Source organism: Anopheles arabiensis, chromosome X, assembly GCF_016920715.1.
Source record: "Anopheles arabiensis isolate DONGOLA chromosome X, AaraD3, whole genome shotgun sequence".
Lineage (NCBI taxonomy): Eukaryota > Metazoa > Arthropoda > Insecta > Diptera > Culicidae > Anopheles > Anopheles arabiensis.
This window is the reverse complement of record NC_053519.1, coordinates 1793509-1811539: the sequence shown is the minus strand read 5'-3', so window position 1 is coordinate 1811539 and position 18031 is coordinate 1793509. Positions and strand designations below refer to the sequence as shown.

Sequence of the window (18031 nt, the reverse complement as noted above, 5' to 3'; positions counted from 1 at the left end):
TTTCCCTGGGTCTGCCTGCCCGGCAAGAGCGTGTTTATCCTGACAAATCGATGCGTCCAGACGGTTCCTCACGTTTCGATGATTGTTTGATGGGGTTTTAATCGATGTTTTCGTCTCTCCCGAACTCACACACACACACACCCACACAACACATGAGGTATCTCTGGGACTTGCCAAAATGGCAACCTTCCTCCCACAACCCCGCACTGACCCGTTGTGCCGTCAATGTCGCCCGAAGGGCACTGTTTCGGGGAAGAGCGCGAGCGAGCAATGGGCAGCGAGTGTTGTTGCCATTTTAGTTTTTATCGTGTGCGAATCGACCCTCCTGCGGAGCGGAAAACTATAACCTCACTTTTCTTCTTCAACCACAGGCTTAGGCAGTAGTGGTGTGTTTGTTGACTCCCTTTTCAAAATTAATTCACTCACTTAAGCCCCGGGCACCGGTTAACGAAAGACCTCGACCGCGAGGAAGAAAGGGTCATTTTATTAACGTTCACAACCGGAACCGGCCACCTTACCCTGTCTCCTCCTTATCTCTCCCTTTCCCTCTCTCTCTTTCGCTCTCTTCCCGCTTAGTTGGAGGTTTTCGCTTTCTCGCACTTCATTCCCCGTTTCTGTGTTGTATTGCTAGGGAGGGTCTCATAAAAATGAATGGTCCGGCGGCGTTCGCATAAATTTATGGTACCCAGATGCCCCGATTAGGAGGAGAAGGAGGAGCGGTGGTGGTGGTGGTGATCAGCAGGGCGTAAGAAATGCCCCCGGAGCTGGCAGAAAGAAAGGTGCGCGAAGAGAAGAGGGAAAAGCGTTCATTAGTTAGGCTTCGCTTTAGGGCCCCGAACCCATGCGGTAGTGGAGTATAAGAGGTAGCTGCGGAACGAAGTATTGATTTCGACGAGAAGCTCCCGGGCGCGCCGTTAATCGCCTGCGTGAAGTCGTCTTATGTAAGGCTTAATTTATATTCTTGAAAAGGGAGAACCTAGCGGTAACTTAAAAATATTTATCCGTTGAAGAACTTTCAAGAATCCTACAAAGTGTACACGGTGGACTCCAGAAAACAGCCGAAGTTGGTGTGTACACATTCAAAATGGCAATCACCTCATGGGATGTGTAAGAGGGAGCGCTATCTCCAACAATGAAAACATTGGACACCCACATCCTGAAATTCGGCCCCAGTAGTTAGACACCAGGGAAGATTGTGAGATTCACTAATAACCCTCGCTAGTGTTTTTGTCAATACAAGGGAAATGGAGACAATCCGAGGCACTCTAGCCAATATTCCAAGCTATTTTGTTCGTTCCAATGTTCTCAATGTTCCTCCGGATGTTTCGCCATATTATGCCACACAGGCTATTTTATTGGCGTGCGCGCGTGTGTGTGTTTGGGTCCAATTCCGATATGCAAACATTCTTGCAGATAGTTGGGTATCACTATCCCCCTCCACCTCCGGAGCAATATCACGAAAGCGTCGTGTTTCCCTTCTATGGAAGGAAATGGCACAAATCGCGAACGGCATCGCGCTCGCTCCACAACCCGTATGGGCTAGTTAGGGGCGTATGGCGACAGATTACGTAATTGTATATAATTTGAATATCTTATGAAGCGGCTTTTAGATGGAGAACATGACAGTGTGACAAAGGAGGAGTCTGAGTGGCCGTCCCCAAGTACGCGCTTCGATCGCTTCGGCTGTGCATACGCCATCGATGTAAAGTTCTTGGAATATTCTGGCATGACATCATTACTTCACTCCCCTTCTCTTTAGTCATTCAATCATCACATTTCGAAAGAGAGGAGGGGATATATGTGGGGGACCATCAAAGCACGAAAAATCGGTCACTTCCCAACGTCGGATCTCTCTTTTAACTATCCTGCTAAGTTTGTCTTCAATGTTATTTGTTTAACCTCCCGGGGGCATTGGGGTTTTGATCTCTCTCCGGTCTCCCAACACTCCATTGCCTCCAGACCCAACGACGGACTCCAAACCGTTTGCTCCTTCTCGAAATCGATAAAACCCAACATTATGGTCCATCAAAAGACCCTCCCAAAGCGTCTTCAGGGTGGCAAGACACAAACATTGGAGATGCGAAAAGCAGAGAACGGAAAGCAAAAACAATCTGATGATTCCCCCATCCCATTGCTGCTCTTTGCTCTTTGGTACGCTGAGGACCGGGCTAACTAACTATGACAGCACAGTTAAAGATTTCTCGCGTTGCCGTCCCCATCGCCTTACACACCGTTCACTTACTTCAATATGTCACCATTATGGAGCACTACTGCTAGAGAGGCTTTACATTCCCGTTGTTGTTGCACTCGAGCGACGACCACCTGTCAAACGACTCTTAGGTTTCGTCATCTTCCTCACATTCCTAGCCTTCTCTTTTCTACACCTCTACAGCTGCAACAAATAGATACTGACACGAACGCACACACAAACACACACACACGCGCAACTTTTTTTTCTTCTGTCGCTTGACTATTTGAGCGATGATGTCACTCTTTCGGTGATTCCGATGATAGCGGGGTAAACTGCAAGACACAATCGCCCATCATCCCCATGCTCATGTCATCTGCACGGTCAATTCGTGCAGATATAAATACACACCGATACGCGTGGGGAGAAAGAGAGTGCAAGAGTAGAAGCAGGAGGAGATGGGTTGTGTGCACGCGCGCGCGTGTGTGTGTGTGGCGTGTATGCAATGCTCCAATGCTCTGATATGTAAATATATATTTATATATATCTATCGCTGATGACGCTATGCGAAGCCGCTCCTGATGGTGGTGGTGCCGCATGTCTGTTGCAAGGTCGCGTTCAAACTCGCTATCTTCCACCACACACCGGCCACCATACCCTACCCTCTTTTAGTGGAGATATCCTGCAGCAGGGGTTGGTGCGCGCCGGTGAATGGTACACATGGTGATGCTATATTCCGGTCACGGCTCATTAAACCGGTCGTCTAGTTGGTTGGAATGGAATTCTGTTCTCATTACTGCCTGTCATACTATGTATGTCAGTATTACTCCCCGTCACACCTGCTCTCGTGTGCGCTCAGAGTACATAGGAGCAACTGTTTTTTCCCCCTCAACTTCTTCATCCAGGAAACAGTTGTTAGCGACCTTGTGCGCCATGAGGAACTGCTCAGATGTTATGGTTTAACATCTACAGGATGTCCTCCGTTTTAGACGCTATATCTAACTCCTCCCGGTACACTGTTAGATGTCATCCGCCGTAATGAGGCATCTGCTGGAACACGCGCACACTCTCCTTAGACTCTGCTAACAATTGTGGAGATTGTTGAGCATCGTGTCACTGCAAAATGTATTCCTCTCGTAGTGCCCAACGGCCCTTTAAAGACACCGGGACAGTCATCCTGCTCGGTAAATAATGCAAATAATGTGTAATCCACGAGGTTTCGCCACTCGAGACACACACACACACACGCTTCCAGTGTCTTCGAAGTAGAGGAGGGCAACTTTGTGTTGGGATCTTCTCCGCCTATGGCCGCATGCTCTGCTTGCGCTGGTACGACAATTGAGTTCAATTTATGCCGGGCCGATGGATTCCAAAGATAGCTTCGCGCAGCATGAACTTTCGGGTTGAAAGTGTTTGTTGCGTGTGTGTGTGTGTTGCTGTTACTGCTCGCTTCCCCACCATCTTTTGGACAGTTGTTAGTTGTTTAGGCATACGGCTAGGCAAACCTAATTTAATAATGGCGGCGCGCGCGTATCCGGCCCAGCGGGGGAGAAAAGCGCAAGGCACACACCACGACGTTTTGGTGGCCGTCTTCCTTCCGTTGGCCGTCCGAACATGATCGTTTTGATAGGCGATAGCTACCACCCTAACGCTCGTTGGCAAATTCCAACAAAACGTGAAAGACACAAACATGTTTGGAAGATTTTTATATGCCCCGTCCCTTTTGCTTGGACGAAAAATCGCTGAGCTCTGCTGTTAGTGTGTTTTTTTTTACCGGAAATTGTTTAGAGAGAGAGAGAGAAAAATCAAATGCTTCCACCAAACCCCTTTTCTAACCTTCATCTTTGATTGCTTTCCCTCTCCTCCCGCACAGATACCGTTGGATCAAGAACGGCAAAAAGTTCGAATGGCAAACGTACGACGACCGGATGTCCCAGCAGCCGGGGCGTGGTACGCTGGTAATTACGTCACCGCGCGACGAAGATCTCGGCCAGTACCAGTGCTTCGCGGAGAACGAGCACGGTACCGCCACCTCCAACTCGGTGTTTGTGCGCAAGGCGGAGCTGAACTCGTTCAAGGACGGTTCGCCGCAAACGCTGCAGGCGGACGAGGGCAAACCGTTCAAGCTGGTGTGCCAGCCGCCGGACGGCTGGCCGAAGCCGAACGTCTACTGGATGATCCAGAACATGGACGGGGGCATCCGGAGCATCAACAACTCGCGCATGACGCTCGACCCGGAGGGCAACCTGTGGTTCTCGAACGTGACGCGCGACGACGAATCGAACGACTTCTTCTACGCCTGTGCCGCCTCGTCCGTGTTTCGCAGCGAGTACAAGATCGGCAACCGGGTGCTGCTGCAGGTAAAGCAGACGGGCATCTCGGCGGCCCAGAACCGGCACCCGCCCCAGCGCCAGTACGTGTCGCGCAAGAACGAGGTCGCGCTGAAGGGCAAGCAGATCGAGCTGTTCTGCATCTACGGCGGCACGCCGCTGCCCGAGACGGTCTGGACGAAGAACGGGCGGGCGATCGTGTGGAACGACAAGATCCAGCAGGACAACTACGGCAAGTCGCTCAAGATACGGCGCGTCTCGTCGGAGGATGCGGGCACGTACACGTGCGAGGTGTCGAACGGCGTCGGGCAGGCGGACTCGTACTCGATCAACCTGGCGGTAAACGCGGTGCCGTACTTCACGGTCGAGCCGGAGATCGTGAACGCGGCGGAGGGCGAGACGGCCGAGTTTAAGTGCGAGGCGGCCGGCAACCCGAAGCCGAACATCATGTGGATCCACAACGGCAAGCAGATCGACGTGAGCCAGAGCAATGCGCGCCGCATCGTCGGCTCGTCCAGCATCTACATCAGCAAGCTGCAGAAGAGCGACACGGGCAACTACGGCTGTAACGCGACCAACTCGCTCGGCTACGTGTACAAGGACGTGTACCTGAACGTGCTGGCGCTCGCGCCGGAAATTACCGACCCGCCCAAGCGCGAGTTCACCGTCGACCAGCGCAACGTGACGATGACGTGCCGGGTGTTCGGTGCGCCGAAGCCGCAGGTCAAGTGGCTGCGGAACGACCGCGAGCTGACCGGCGGCCGGTACCAGACGATGCCGAGCGGCGACCTGTTCATCCGCGACGTGAAGTTCGACGACGCGGGCGAGTACACGTGCCACGCGGTGAACAATCTCGGCAGCAAGTCGGCGTCCGGCGAGCTGATCGTGAAGGAGCGCACGGTCATTAACGATCCGCCGCAGGACTACGAGGCGGAGGCGGGCACGACCGTCACGTTCCGCTGTAACGCGATCGCCGACTCGTCGCTCGAGCTGACGATCGAGTGGCTGACCAAGGGCGAGATCATCGACTTCGAGAACCAGCCGCGCTTCATCCGCACCTCCGACAACTCGCTGATGATTTCGAAAACGATCGAGCTGGACACGGGCACCTACACCTGTCTGGCCCGCACCGACCTGGACGAGGTGATGGCGAACGCGACGCTCACCGTGATGGACCGGCCGAACCCGCCGACGCTGACGCGCGTCAACTGCAAGGGCAAGGTGGCCCAGATCGAGTGGATCTCGAACGGCGACAACCGGTCCCCGATCCTGAACTACATCATCGAGTACAACACCTCGTTCACGCCCGACACGTACGACGTGCTGTCGGACGACGTGCCCGGCACGGACTTTGCCTGGACGGTGAACACCACGCCCTGGAACAACTACACCTTCCGCGTGATTGCGGTGAACAAGGTCGGCCGGTCGCTGCCGTCCGGCCACAGCGACGTCTGCACGACCGAGTCGAGCGTGCCGTACAAAAACCCGGACAATCTCGAGGGCGAAGGCACGACGCCGACCAATCTCGTTATTAAGTGGCGCCCGCTCGCGCAGGTCGATCACAACGCGCCCGGTCTGCACTATCGCGTCTACTGGCGGCGGGACATACCCGGCGCGGAGTGGAACTCGGCGGACGTGCGCGACTGGCGCCAGTCGTCCTACACGGTCGAAGGTTTGCCGACGTTTACGCGCTACAGCGTGAAGGTGGTGGCGCTGAACGATCGCGGCGAAGCGAACTCGGGCCCGTGGGAAATCATGGCGTACAGCGGGGAGGATACGCCGCTCGATGCGCCGGCCAACTTTACGCTGATCCAGGTGACCACACCGACGGCGGCCATCCTCAGCTGGAACCCGGTGACGCCCGAATCGCTGCGCGGCCACTTCAAGGGCTACAAGATCCAAACCTGGACCGAGGCGGATGGCGAGGAGAATCTGCGCGAGATACTGATCACCCCCGACTCGAAGCAGGCGCTCGTGACGGACTTCGTGCCGGACGCGACCAACTACGCCCGCATCCTCGCGTACAACGGCCGGTACAATGGGCCGGCCAGCACGACGCTGTCGTTCGACACGCCCGAGGGCGTGCCGAACACGATCCAGGCGCTCGAGGCGTACCCACTCGGGTCGTCCGCGTTCCTGCTGCGCTGGAAGAAACCGCTGCAACCGAACGGCAAGCTCACCGGTTACCGGATCTACTACGAGGAGGTGAAGGGCACGACGGTCGGCCCGCGGATGGAGCGCGAACCGCACATCTCCGATCCGGCCGTGCTGGAGGCGAAGCTGGGCCGCCTGAAGCCGGCTGCCAAGTATCGTATTCACGTCGTCGCCACCACCAAGGCTGGTGAAGGTCAAGAGTAAGTGGGGATGGCACGTGTTCCCCGAAACGGGCATTTTAATGTTTTATTTTTTCTCTTTTCGCATCACTGCAGCTTCTACATCGAGCGGGCCACCTCGTCCGGACTGGGTCTGCCGCCGGACGTACCCAACTTCTACTGGGAAAACATCCGGTCGGAGAACGGGCTCGCCAACATTAAGGTCGTGTGGCAGCCGGCCCTCGGCGGCAAGGCTGGTTCGCACTTCTACGTCAAGTACCGCGTCAAGGACGAGTCGAGCTGGCAGACGACCGATCCGGAGCTGTACGAAAACTATCTGGTCGTGCACGGCATCAACCCGGACCATCTGTACGAGTTCCGGGTCGTGTCGGTCGACGGCGAATATCAGACGGAATCGGCCACGCAGGAAGTCGACACCTACGGCATCCGTACGTACACTGAAAGGGCTTTCAAATGAGCCTTTTTCTCTTTTTTTAACTGTTTTTCATAATTTCAAACTCCACACCTTTCGCCTTCCAGAGAGCTCCGTGAAGGTGCCGGGCGATAACATTGCGACGGCCGGCTGGTTCATCGGCATGATGCTGGCGATCGCGTTCCTCATACTGGTGCTGATCATCATCTGCATCGTGAAGCGCAACCGGGGCGGCAAATACGACGTGCACGATCGGGAGCTGGCCAACGGCCGCAACGACTACACCGAGGAGGGCGGCTTCCCGGAGTACTCGCAACCGTAAGTTGTGTGTGCGCCCGCGCAGGTGGCCACAGCAGCGCCCGCCCGTTTCGTTTTCTCCTTTTGCTTTGCTGCGCGTGTGTGTCTTGCGCACACATAAACGCAGCCCGCAAAGAGGGGATACTTTTTAACCATCTTATTTAAGTCGTTCCCTATCCCCCAACAACAAAAACAACAAAAAACCCCTTTGTGCTCTTCAAGCTAATTTTCCTGTTCTGTTTCCTTCTAATCCTATATATACTACACAAAAACTCCGTACGTACGCAAGAGGAAGCCTCTTTTCTCGCGAAAAACTCCACTGCCCTTGATTTGCGTATGCGACAGTAAAGGGGGTCCAAAACCCCAAAATTGGGTCTTCTAGACCCTCGTCTCTTGTGCGCCTCACGAGATGGCAACTGATGTTGCTGCTGTTACCCTTGATTTGTTTTCGTAAACTGTAAACTTCCTAATCTCTGTTTCCATTTTGCCTGGTGTGTGTTGCCGGATTTGTTGTTTTCTCTGCAGCGTTGCGTTTGGTTTTTGTTAACGTAACAAATTGCGAGTTTCTATTATTGTTATTGTATCTGACACCGTTTGTGCCTAACGCGCTGCGCTGCTTTTTTCTGTTACTTCAATCGCAAGATTTCATCTTCCACATGCACTCACACACACAGTTACCTTTCGTGTGTGTGTCTTTTTTCCATCTTCCATGTTCAATTTTTGTCGCGTGTATTTTCCCGCTCGCTCTATGACGTACACGACAAAATATCTCTCCATTGCCCGTTTCGATCTGCTGCTCCAATTTTCACGCGCACGCTTCGTGTGTGTGTGTTTGTGTTTTTTTATTCTGAATTTACACTCTGTAGATTAGTAGCCAAACCTTCCTTTGCTGCCGCCCTCTGACTCATGAAGCTGCGCTGCGCCCTTTCAAATTTTCGCTCTGTTTGAAAACACATTTGTATTTAAAGATCCTATTCTAGGATCCTCCCTCTCTCTATCTAACTCTTTGTTCATTCAGTTTTCGTGCGTGTGTATATATCATCTTCACTTTCTATCAGTACGTACTCTCTCTCTCTCCTGCTGTAATACCCCTTGACCACCATTCCCTTCATGATCATCTCCTTCGCCAATCTGTTTTTCCTTCCTCACTTCTTAATCGAATGAAACTTAACCAACAACAGCAACAATCATCATCCATCCCCCATTTTCCGTCTAAACACTACTGCTGAGAAGCCCTACGCCTCTCTCTCTCTCTCTCACTCTGTGTGTGTGGAGCTTTTAACAGTGTCTGGAAGCTGTGTCTGTTAATGTATGGTTAAGTTCTCTCTAAAGCGCTTCCCTCCCTTCGCCCTTTGTCTCCAATGCAAGGGGACGCACGGGAGGGGAGCGGCATGAAGGTGACGGTTTGTTGTGGTTCCTGGTACTTGAAGGTAAATTTTGCATTAACCTCTCGGTGTTTGGGTTTTCAGCGTTTTCGGAAGACTGCGTACCGCCGGCGGTAGGCGCGATTGTTGGCAACAATTGTACAGAGCAAACGCTTGTTAACTCACTCACACAAACCACCCCCCTCCCCCACACAAACACACACGATCCATTGGGACCAGTGCTGCAAATTGTCACTGTCAATGTCATAAACAAAATCTGACTGAAACCAACTCCATGTCAACGTCACCTACTCAATTGTGATAATCAGAGGTGATAATCAAAACGTTTGGTGTGATCAATCGTGACATTTGTCATGACTTTTTTTTACTGTGACCAGTTTTGCAAAATGTCACTGACATAGTCATGACAATTTTCGGCTGAAACAAAATCATGTGAGTGTCACGAGCTCTACTGTGATGATCAGAGGTGAGACTCAAACAGTGGATGAAATGGTGTGACCATCACACTATCACATTTTGTGCAACCAACCTCTTGGTCCGTCACTTGGTCGTGATATTTTCTGTCGGTGATAGTCATGGAAGATATGCTGTGCGTGCGAGTGTTTTCAAGAAACAAAATGAGCATATTTTCACGCTCTGTTTGACTAGAAAGACAATCAAACCAGACAAAGCGAGAAAGAACCTGCCAAGAACGTCGTGATTACCATTGGGAGAAAAAGTCATGACCAAGTAAGTGATGATCATGACATTTTGCAGCACTGATTAGGACACATTTTGCTGGAAGATGTAACAGTTGTGAGCATTTGTCGCTTGACACAATCATTACTTCCCTTTTGCTACAAGCACACCGCACAGTGCTGCAAATTGGATGAACTTTTATGAGGAATTATTCAAAACAGTCGTTTGTGCATAAAATTTGGTTTTGTTCAAATTGAAACAAAAAAGTGCTGTTACTCACACCGTTCCACTCCCACACCCCACACACGTGCATTACATCTTCCAAATACACTAACCCATTCCAGCACACGTTTTCAGCGCGCCTCCGTTCCGTGCGTGTTTTCACCCCAAAAGCCGCCGCGGCAGCATCTATTATCTTCAGGCCAATTCCCTTTCATCCCTAATTGCATCTCATCTGCATCTGCACTGGTTCCTTCTCTTCACCCCACCCTCTTTCTAACTAATCGTTCTCTCTATCTTTCCTGTGTAGGCATATATATAAGCTATATAAATACTCTTTAACATCCTCCTAGTGTTTAAGCATCTGTTAGATAAATAACACATTTGTACATGTACTTACTTTCCAAAACCGCCCTATGCTATTGTTTTTAACTGTATAACCGTTGGAGATCTTTCCTTTTCTAATTCTACTTCTACTTGGTCTACCTCGCCCTAGCTCATATAAAAACCATTCATCCCGCACCCTCTGCCTGCTCCTGTCATACCTTTATATTCCTTCCATTTAAGCGTAACCTCTCATACACTGCTAATAAAATCGGTATTATATAATTAGAACGATCCTCTTATAGCCCTCTTGCTACCCAAAAACACTTTTCTCACATGCGTGCATCTCCCCCTTCATCCTTAAAGCTCATCACACACATATAATAGCACAAGTTGTATCTTCTTGATGTATCTTCCAATATTTGGACGTAATTATTAGTATGTCGTCATCGCATCCTAACATATCCCTAACTTCTTGGGCGTTTAACGTATTTCTTCATCTTCAAATTAAATATCTACTCGGTTACTGTTTCCAACACACTCGGTGACTGCCGTAACCTGCATTCAGTATGTAGATCTTTCAGAAGTGTATTATTGAATGCTCTGCTAGGTGTTAAGGCCTTAGTATAGAAAACGGGGTAGCATTTACTAAAAACCTTCCGTTAATCGAACAACATGTTTCACGGCTTCCGATTCGAAAAAGATGCACACCAAAAACCAAAACAATATTACTACCAGACACTGGACTCACACAGTTCCTGTTGATAACTATGGTTAATACTAGCATTTTACTTCTAATAAGGCAAAAAAGATGATAAAAAACGATCGAAGAAATACGTTTGAAAGTTCTCGAATGTGTAAATATTGAGCTTGTTTTTTTTCGTGTCCCTGCGATGAGTACTTGGGCTCCTCCGGGGTGTGTAAATATCAGCTTTGAGATATAACCGAACGCACTCTGTTTCCGGTTAACATCGTACCCCGTTTTGTATCCATAACTTCCTCACCCATCCTCATCCCACATTGTGTTAGTAAAATGTCACATTCGGCTCTATTGGAAGAGTGTCGGCTGTGCTGAAAGGTCGAAACTACCAACCGAAACTTTCCATTCTCCCACAACTGACAATCTCTTGGTAGCAACGTCCACCTAATGCCCATTTTTACCGATTCACTTTGAAAACTTGTTTTCATTCTTTTCTTCCTTATTTGTCCATTAAAAAAAAAGTATGATGAGTTAAAAAGGATAGACATCGTTTACCCCCCCCCCCTCCTCTCCAAGCAACGGAAAACATAGTCAAAAATCGCTTTAAGCGAAAACATGTCGTGTTTGTTCGTTGCTGGGTGGATACATTCTAACCCCAGTTGTTGGGAGCTAATGATTAGCCTTTTTGCCCAACCATCACTCCTCCCTCGACCCCTCTCATCCCCCTCCAATCCCTCCCCCATAATGAAACCACCCAAAACCACCCTCCCGATACCCACAACATTACATACTAAAAACAATAGCCACGGACGGTAGCCGTCCACTGCTTTGATACCAAATGGAGTGTAGTGTTTTACGTGATTACAGTTTGGACAATAAAAGCCAGGGCCGACAATCGCTGAACTCGCAAAAAGTAGGACCGGAAAGTGATACAGATTCCATGGCGGAATACGGTGAAGGTGATACAGGTAATGTTTGTGTTGTGTTATGCTACTACCACTGCCATGCCCCAGCCACCAAACAAACCCCCATCCTCTTTTCTTCCTTTTTTCTTTTCTCTCTCTCTCTCTCTCTGCTCATAATACATATATTCTTCTACCCATCACTCTTTGCTATGATGTGTGTGTTCTATATTGAATTTCCTCCTGCCATCATCAGCACCACAGATCATGTGACTCGCTCTGTGTGTCCTTTTATTTTCATATTCTTTTTCTTCATCCTACTGTGTCAATCACATCAACCAACATTCCATACACCCATCCACCCACCTACAGCCCGTCCAACCGACCTGTCGGACGGGGTTCACACACCGCCGCCCGCCCACCCGCACACACTCTTGTTGTCGCCGCTCACAGTCACACCTATAACTCATCCCATGTTTTTTCTCTTTCTCTTTCTACATCTCTCTTTCTATCATTTATTCGTGCCATCCATTATCTCTCTCTCACTCTCACTCTCTCTTTCTCTGTACATCTAATTGCGTCATGCATCAGTTATTAGTACCTTGGGTTAGTAACGAAACATTCTACATTCATCATTTACCTCGATTATTATTACACACACCACCACACCACCCATCATAACAACTCACCCATTATATATATGATAGATTTATTAGCTATGTGTGGTGGGAGGAGTGGTTCATTTTATTCCAACACATTTCTTTGTGCATCCCAATATTTTTTTCGGTTTTCGTTCTATTCATTCACTATTCAAACGATATTAGTCCTTTTTAGTCTCACACTTACTGTTTTCGCTGTTGATTTCGATCATATCTTTCGTTTGTTCTTTCTATTTTTATGTTACATTTTCTCTTATTTGTTTTCTCTCTTATACTTTTCTATTTATAGTCCTCTATTCTAGGTGCTTTTGCGATTTATCTCTTTTATATTCTATTTTAGTTGCATTACTTTAACAACCCAGGGGGTTTGATTTCCTACGGTTGAGGTTACGGGCGTGGGTTTACATGCCAGTTTTTTGCTAGCTTTAGATTTAGAATATTTCGTTTAACTTACTTTAACACACCCCAGTTGCCCCTTCCTTGATGAAAGTCTCTATAAAAGTTAATTTAAAAAAAAAACCCTTCCCTTGTCTCGATAGTTATAAATCAATCCTTTGCGCGCGCAAAAAAAAAAGAAAAAAGCAGCGAGCTTTTATAACTCTCCGCGTCGCGCTTGTTTGCTTTTTTTCCCGCACCACCACAAACGGTTCATCCTCGCACTGAGCCGACCCAAAAGTGCCTTTTAAATATCGCGTCCCCCAACTCCCCCCGCTGTGCGTTTTCCCCTTGCCTCTCCTGTGTCTTGTGCGCATTTTAATCGTTTTTGTGTGTTGTTGCTTTGTTTTTATATGATTTTGAAGAGTTTTTGGTTTTTGTGTCCTTTGAGTTTTGGTTTTGTCTTGCTTTCTTTTTCTGTGTGTTGATTATGTTTTCCACACAACCGCTACTCGCTCCATTAATCGCCCGTTCAATCCCACCAACCTGTGTTTGCTTCGAACTTTTTCATGTTTTTTTTTATTTCTTCTCTGTTTTATCCTTTCCCTGTTTGTACCTCAGTAATGAAATGTTGTTTTTTTTTTCTCAATATTATGTGCAATTTCATTAAAACATGTTAAAGCTTGCTTGTTTTTCTCTGGCTGTGTTATTATAGTTTTTTTTTAAAGTTAGACAAACAAGTTGCACTTAATTTTAACATATATACCCACACAGCAACTTTATATATATATATATATACACATATATACAATAGTGTACAGATTTATACTATCACACGTTTTTCACCACTGGTTTTGTGTCTTCCCCGAAGCTAGAAACCGTATCAAACGATATCTTTCCTCGTTTGTGTATCATTTTCTAATTGCTTTATATATATTTATTTAATTTTGATTTTCCGTTTTCTTTCATTTTCCATTTCTTTTCCCGCATTATGTTTTCCTCACCCTTCTTCTACTCGGCTACGCGTCGTGCCGCCTGTGTGTGTGTGTGTATGCTGCAGAAGGTATGAATGAGGACGGTTCCTTCATTGGACAGTACGGCCGGAAGGGTGGCAAAAATGCGGATAGCAATTCGCAGGCGTTCGCAACACTAGTTTAGTGAGGGATGTGTGTGTGTGTTTTTTTTTAGGAAAAAAAATCGTTGTAGAGCTACACCACTTCTTCTTTTTTTTTGTCCAAGTCGGCTTTCTAGCGTGTATACGTACGCGCTTACCTTTCCCCCTTTTTTGCCCGCGCAACAGTAGCGTACAGATTGTAGAGTAAATGTGGATTGGAAACGAAAGCCGAATTCATGTTAGCGTTACGAAAGAAGAGAATGTATTAGGATTAAAAGAGTAACAGGAACGGCGAGAGTTGGGAAAAGGGGGAGTATGATTAAGGGACAGTTACAGCTCAAAAGGCTAATTTGAATATTCTATACCGAAATGATGCTCTCCAATATCGATTCTCTGTAATTATGGATTGAGTTTCAAAGCTCACTAAAACAAACATAGAAAAATCCACAACCGCTGCTTTCCTTTCCCACCTCTCCCCACGCATCAACTCTCCCTCCAACTGCGTCGAACTAGTTTTTTTGCGCAATAAAACAGAAATAAGAAAGCCACTACACTAGCTAGTAAGCAATCGAAGCGATGAAAAATGGCCCCCAATAAAAACGGGCCGGGGAAGAATATTGGTGTGTTAGTCCGGGAACCGCACGATACCCCTTTTTTATCTCTCCGGCCACCCCTCCCGGCCGGCGGATGGGAAGGAAAATCCGTTGTTTTTTATTTTAAGTTTAGGTGTACACACAAACACACACACATCATTCGCGCACGTGAGATGATGCGTTTGTGCTAGGATGTAGTTTTAAATGTCAATCGCGCTCGGCGGGGGGTGAAGAAAAAAAAGCATTGTGAAAACTAGTGAGCAAAATCAAAAGTGAAATCATCACACCTAATAACTATGTGTTTGTTTGTTAGTTTATTTTTTTTCTCGTAATAGTGAGCGCAATATTGTTGTAAAAACCCACCCCGAATAGAGTTTTGAACATAGATTACTAGAGAGATCACACACAAAAAAGGATGCTGGTAGAAAGTGAAGAAGTTTTACATTTAATTGAAATAGGACCACCCGGGCGGGCCGGTAGGATGTGTTAGTAAGGTTAGCATAGTGCAACGAATCGAAATAATTCACGGAACATCACAGCAAGCACACACAAACATTGTAGAGAGAAGCGCGTACACAGCGTGTTGTTCACAAGCGTACAAGATAGAGCGTCCAAGAAAAGAGGGGGGGGGGGGGGGTATGGGAGAGAACTACTGCGAATTTGCTGTCCTTGATCCGCCGCCGCCACCCAAACATACGTGTACACCTTCCTACCCGGGGTGTTGAGCGGGTTCCGTGAACGAAAAAAAAAAAATGCAGAAATCATTACAACGCGACGACTCCATCACGACCAGCACGCACGACGCCACCTTCTCAACCATCGAAAACACAACACAGCCGAGCAATCAAAACCGTAAAAAGAAGAAGCCGTAGAAGGTGTCCGAGTTATGAGTGTTCCGTTTTTGCTGGTTTTTGTTTTTTTTTCGGTTATCCGGAGCGACCTCCCTCAAGCTCTCTCCCCTCTCCAAACGCTTCCGCGTTGCACTGAGCGCACGCAATTATGTGTAGGTACTTATGATTTCCACTTTTAGTTGTTAGCACGAATGTTTTATGTTCTATTTTTATGAAATTTTATTTTATTTTTCAATACGCTCTACACACACTCCTAGATCTTTTTGATACGACTAGTCACACACAGACACAGACACATACACATACACAGACACAGACACATACACATACATATAATACACATACACATACACACATACACACATACACACATACACACATACACACATACACACACATACACACACATACACACATACACACACATACACACATACACACCTAGTGTTTGTATTCTCTACCATCTTACCCGATTTGACCTTACTAATTGTTTTCTCGGTTTTCTTCTCCCCCCTCCACCCCTTCCCAACTCACAGGTGGCCAGTTCACCGAGGATGGCTCCTTCATTGGCCAGTACGTGCCGGGCAAGCCGCCCGTTAGCGCACAGTCGACGCCGCAGAATCCATCGCTCCAGGGCGCCAACGCAGGCATGGCAACGTACGTCTAAAGTGTGTGCTCGTGTGCAACCACACACACACACGCGCGCGCGCGTCACAAGATCATCTTTCACCCGGGCAGCGAGCAGCCTCGACTACCGTGTTTAAAAGCGACAGCAGCAGCAACAGCAGCACAACACACGCGCTTGTAGCACACTTCGAAGCCACTCACTCGTGAGGAGAAACTATTTGAAAATGTTAGGAAATACTTAATGGATACAGCGAGAGAAAGAGAAAGGGAGAGAGGGCAAGCGAATGCTAGAAGGGGAGGGATTAATTTGCAAGACACTGCCCGCGCATCTGATGAAAACGTTAAGAATTTAATCGGCTTTGAGGTAGAGTAAAACTTCCCTCCATCTCTCTCGCTCTCTATCTCGCTCTCTTAATGTAATTCCGTTTTTATTTTGCGTTTCTCGGTAGCAGATGAGTGAATAGTAAATCACAAGACACAAAAGAAGTGGTTAGGGGAAAGCGCTTTTAAAAACAGAAAGCTGTTGACGATTGCTAGCAAAAGTATTAAACAACGTAGCGGCAGGAGAAGGATATGGGAAAAGCTTGTCGCGCCAAACCCCATTGTCAGTGAACGATCATCGAACCATACAGAGAGCGTGGAGGAAGAGAAACAGTAGAGAAAGAGGAGGGGTGTGTTGTGGCGTTTTTCCTTTTTATCCCTTTCATTCTTTCAGTACCACTTGGTGTGAAACGATCGCAAAGGATGCGAGAATCGCTTGATGGTGTAATATTGTTTGATTTTCTATTCATTTTCCTTTTTTTCATTTTTCTCATGAATACCATCTGGTTTAAGAATCTCAGCGTGTGAAACGTCTAGAAAGCTCAAGGGCGGCACAGGCGCACAGATTTAGCAATCGTTCGTATTTGAGGCCTTTGCCCCGTGTGTGTGGGAGCCGCCCCGGTAAGCCTAATGATTCTGTGCATTAGCGAAACGCATACACATATACAGAAAATCACCTCACTTTTTTATCAAAGACTAGAAACTGAATCTCAATAATATTTTTTTGTTTTATTTCGACACATGAACTCCGCGCACAATAAAAATCTCGTTCGTTTGCAAAACATTTCCTTTCCAAAACACGGTAAAAACACGAAAAAGGATGCAGGACAAGGTGTGTGTGTGGCGTTGCTGTGTTAGGAGTTTTTGCGCGAGGGGGTTCAGTTCAACACAATCTTGAAACTTTGTTACGTCCAAATTGTAATATCTTACGTGTAAATCTTACACTCACGCTCTCCACGATTTTACGATTTTACGCTACGTGTTGTTGTTCGTATAGGTTGCGAAAACCAAACTCTGAGACGCCTTTTTTTTGTAGGAAAAGTAAAACACGAACTCTCTCTTATTTTGACTATGAATATTGTTATCGTCGCCCTAAGTGTTAGTGCAGCTTCAGTTGCGAAAAATAGCGAAACCCAACGGAGGCAACAACGAAACTCTAGATTTGTGCAGCTATAACTACTAAGTGTCAGGTTGTTGTTATATCTTTACGTGTACTTTCTCTCATCCCCCGCTCCCGTTTTTCGCTTGTTTTGTAAACCTTTCGTGGTGTAAACCCCCGGTCCGAGCGAAGTGTGTCGCTTTGGATGATGGTGCCGCTGCCACGGAAAACAGTGCCTGTGCCTGTGGTCTTTAAGGCCTCCAAATAGGGCTGTTGTGCTCTGGGGAGGGCGGAAGTGCCCAATACAAGTGAAACGAATCTCTTCTAACAGCACACAGAAGGAACAAAAACAGCAACAAAAAAGCTCCCGTACAATATATATATATATATATATAACATAGTAACGAAACGAACGAACCACTCGGGCGTCGTGTTAGCAAACCGTGTGTCGGTTTTATGTAAGAACTTGCGCGAAAAGTAATCGAGAAAAACAATATTTGTTCTTTCACTTCCCATTAAACACTCTCCCATACGACAGCAGCACACACCCGTTGTGCGAAAGCGCGAAGCAGAAAATCTTTATCTTTAACATAATTTATAAATAAAACATTACTAGGAACTGTA

General features: G+C 47.6%; 1 protein-coding gene across 12 annotated transcripts in view; it reads left to right on the top strand.

Moving 5' to 3' along the window:
• LOC120906825 (neuroglian) overlaps positions 1 to 18031 on the top strand; it is a 46046-nt gene extending 28015 nt beyond the window's left edge. For 5 of the 12 annotated variants that reach the window (XM_040318874.1, XM_040318872.1, XM_040318873.1 and 2 more), the window contains exons 5-9: positions 4062 to 6872; positions 6948 to 7279; positions 7371 to 7581; positions 11716 to 11834; positions 15897 to 18031. In XM_040318874.1, coding sequence (XP_040174808.1) covers positions 4062 to 6872; positions 6948 to 7279; positions 7371 to 7581; positions 11716 to 11834; positions 15897 to 16027 — 3604 coding nt within the window. In that variant the 3' untranslated portion in view covers positions 16028 to 18031. Of the gene's footprint in view, positions 1 to 4061; positions 6873 to 6947; positions 7280 to 7370; positions 7582 to 11715; positions 11835 to 13862; positions 15263 to 15896 lie in introns of those variants that run through there. The other 7 variants (XM_040318875.1, XM_040318877.1, XM_040318879.1 and 4 more) reach the window with 7 other exon arrangements.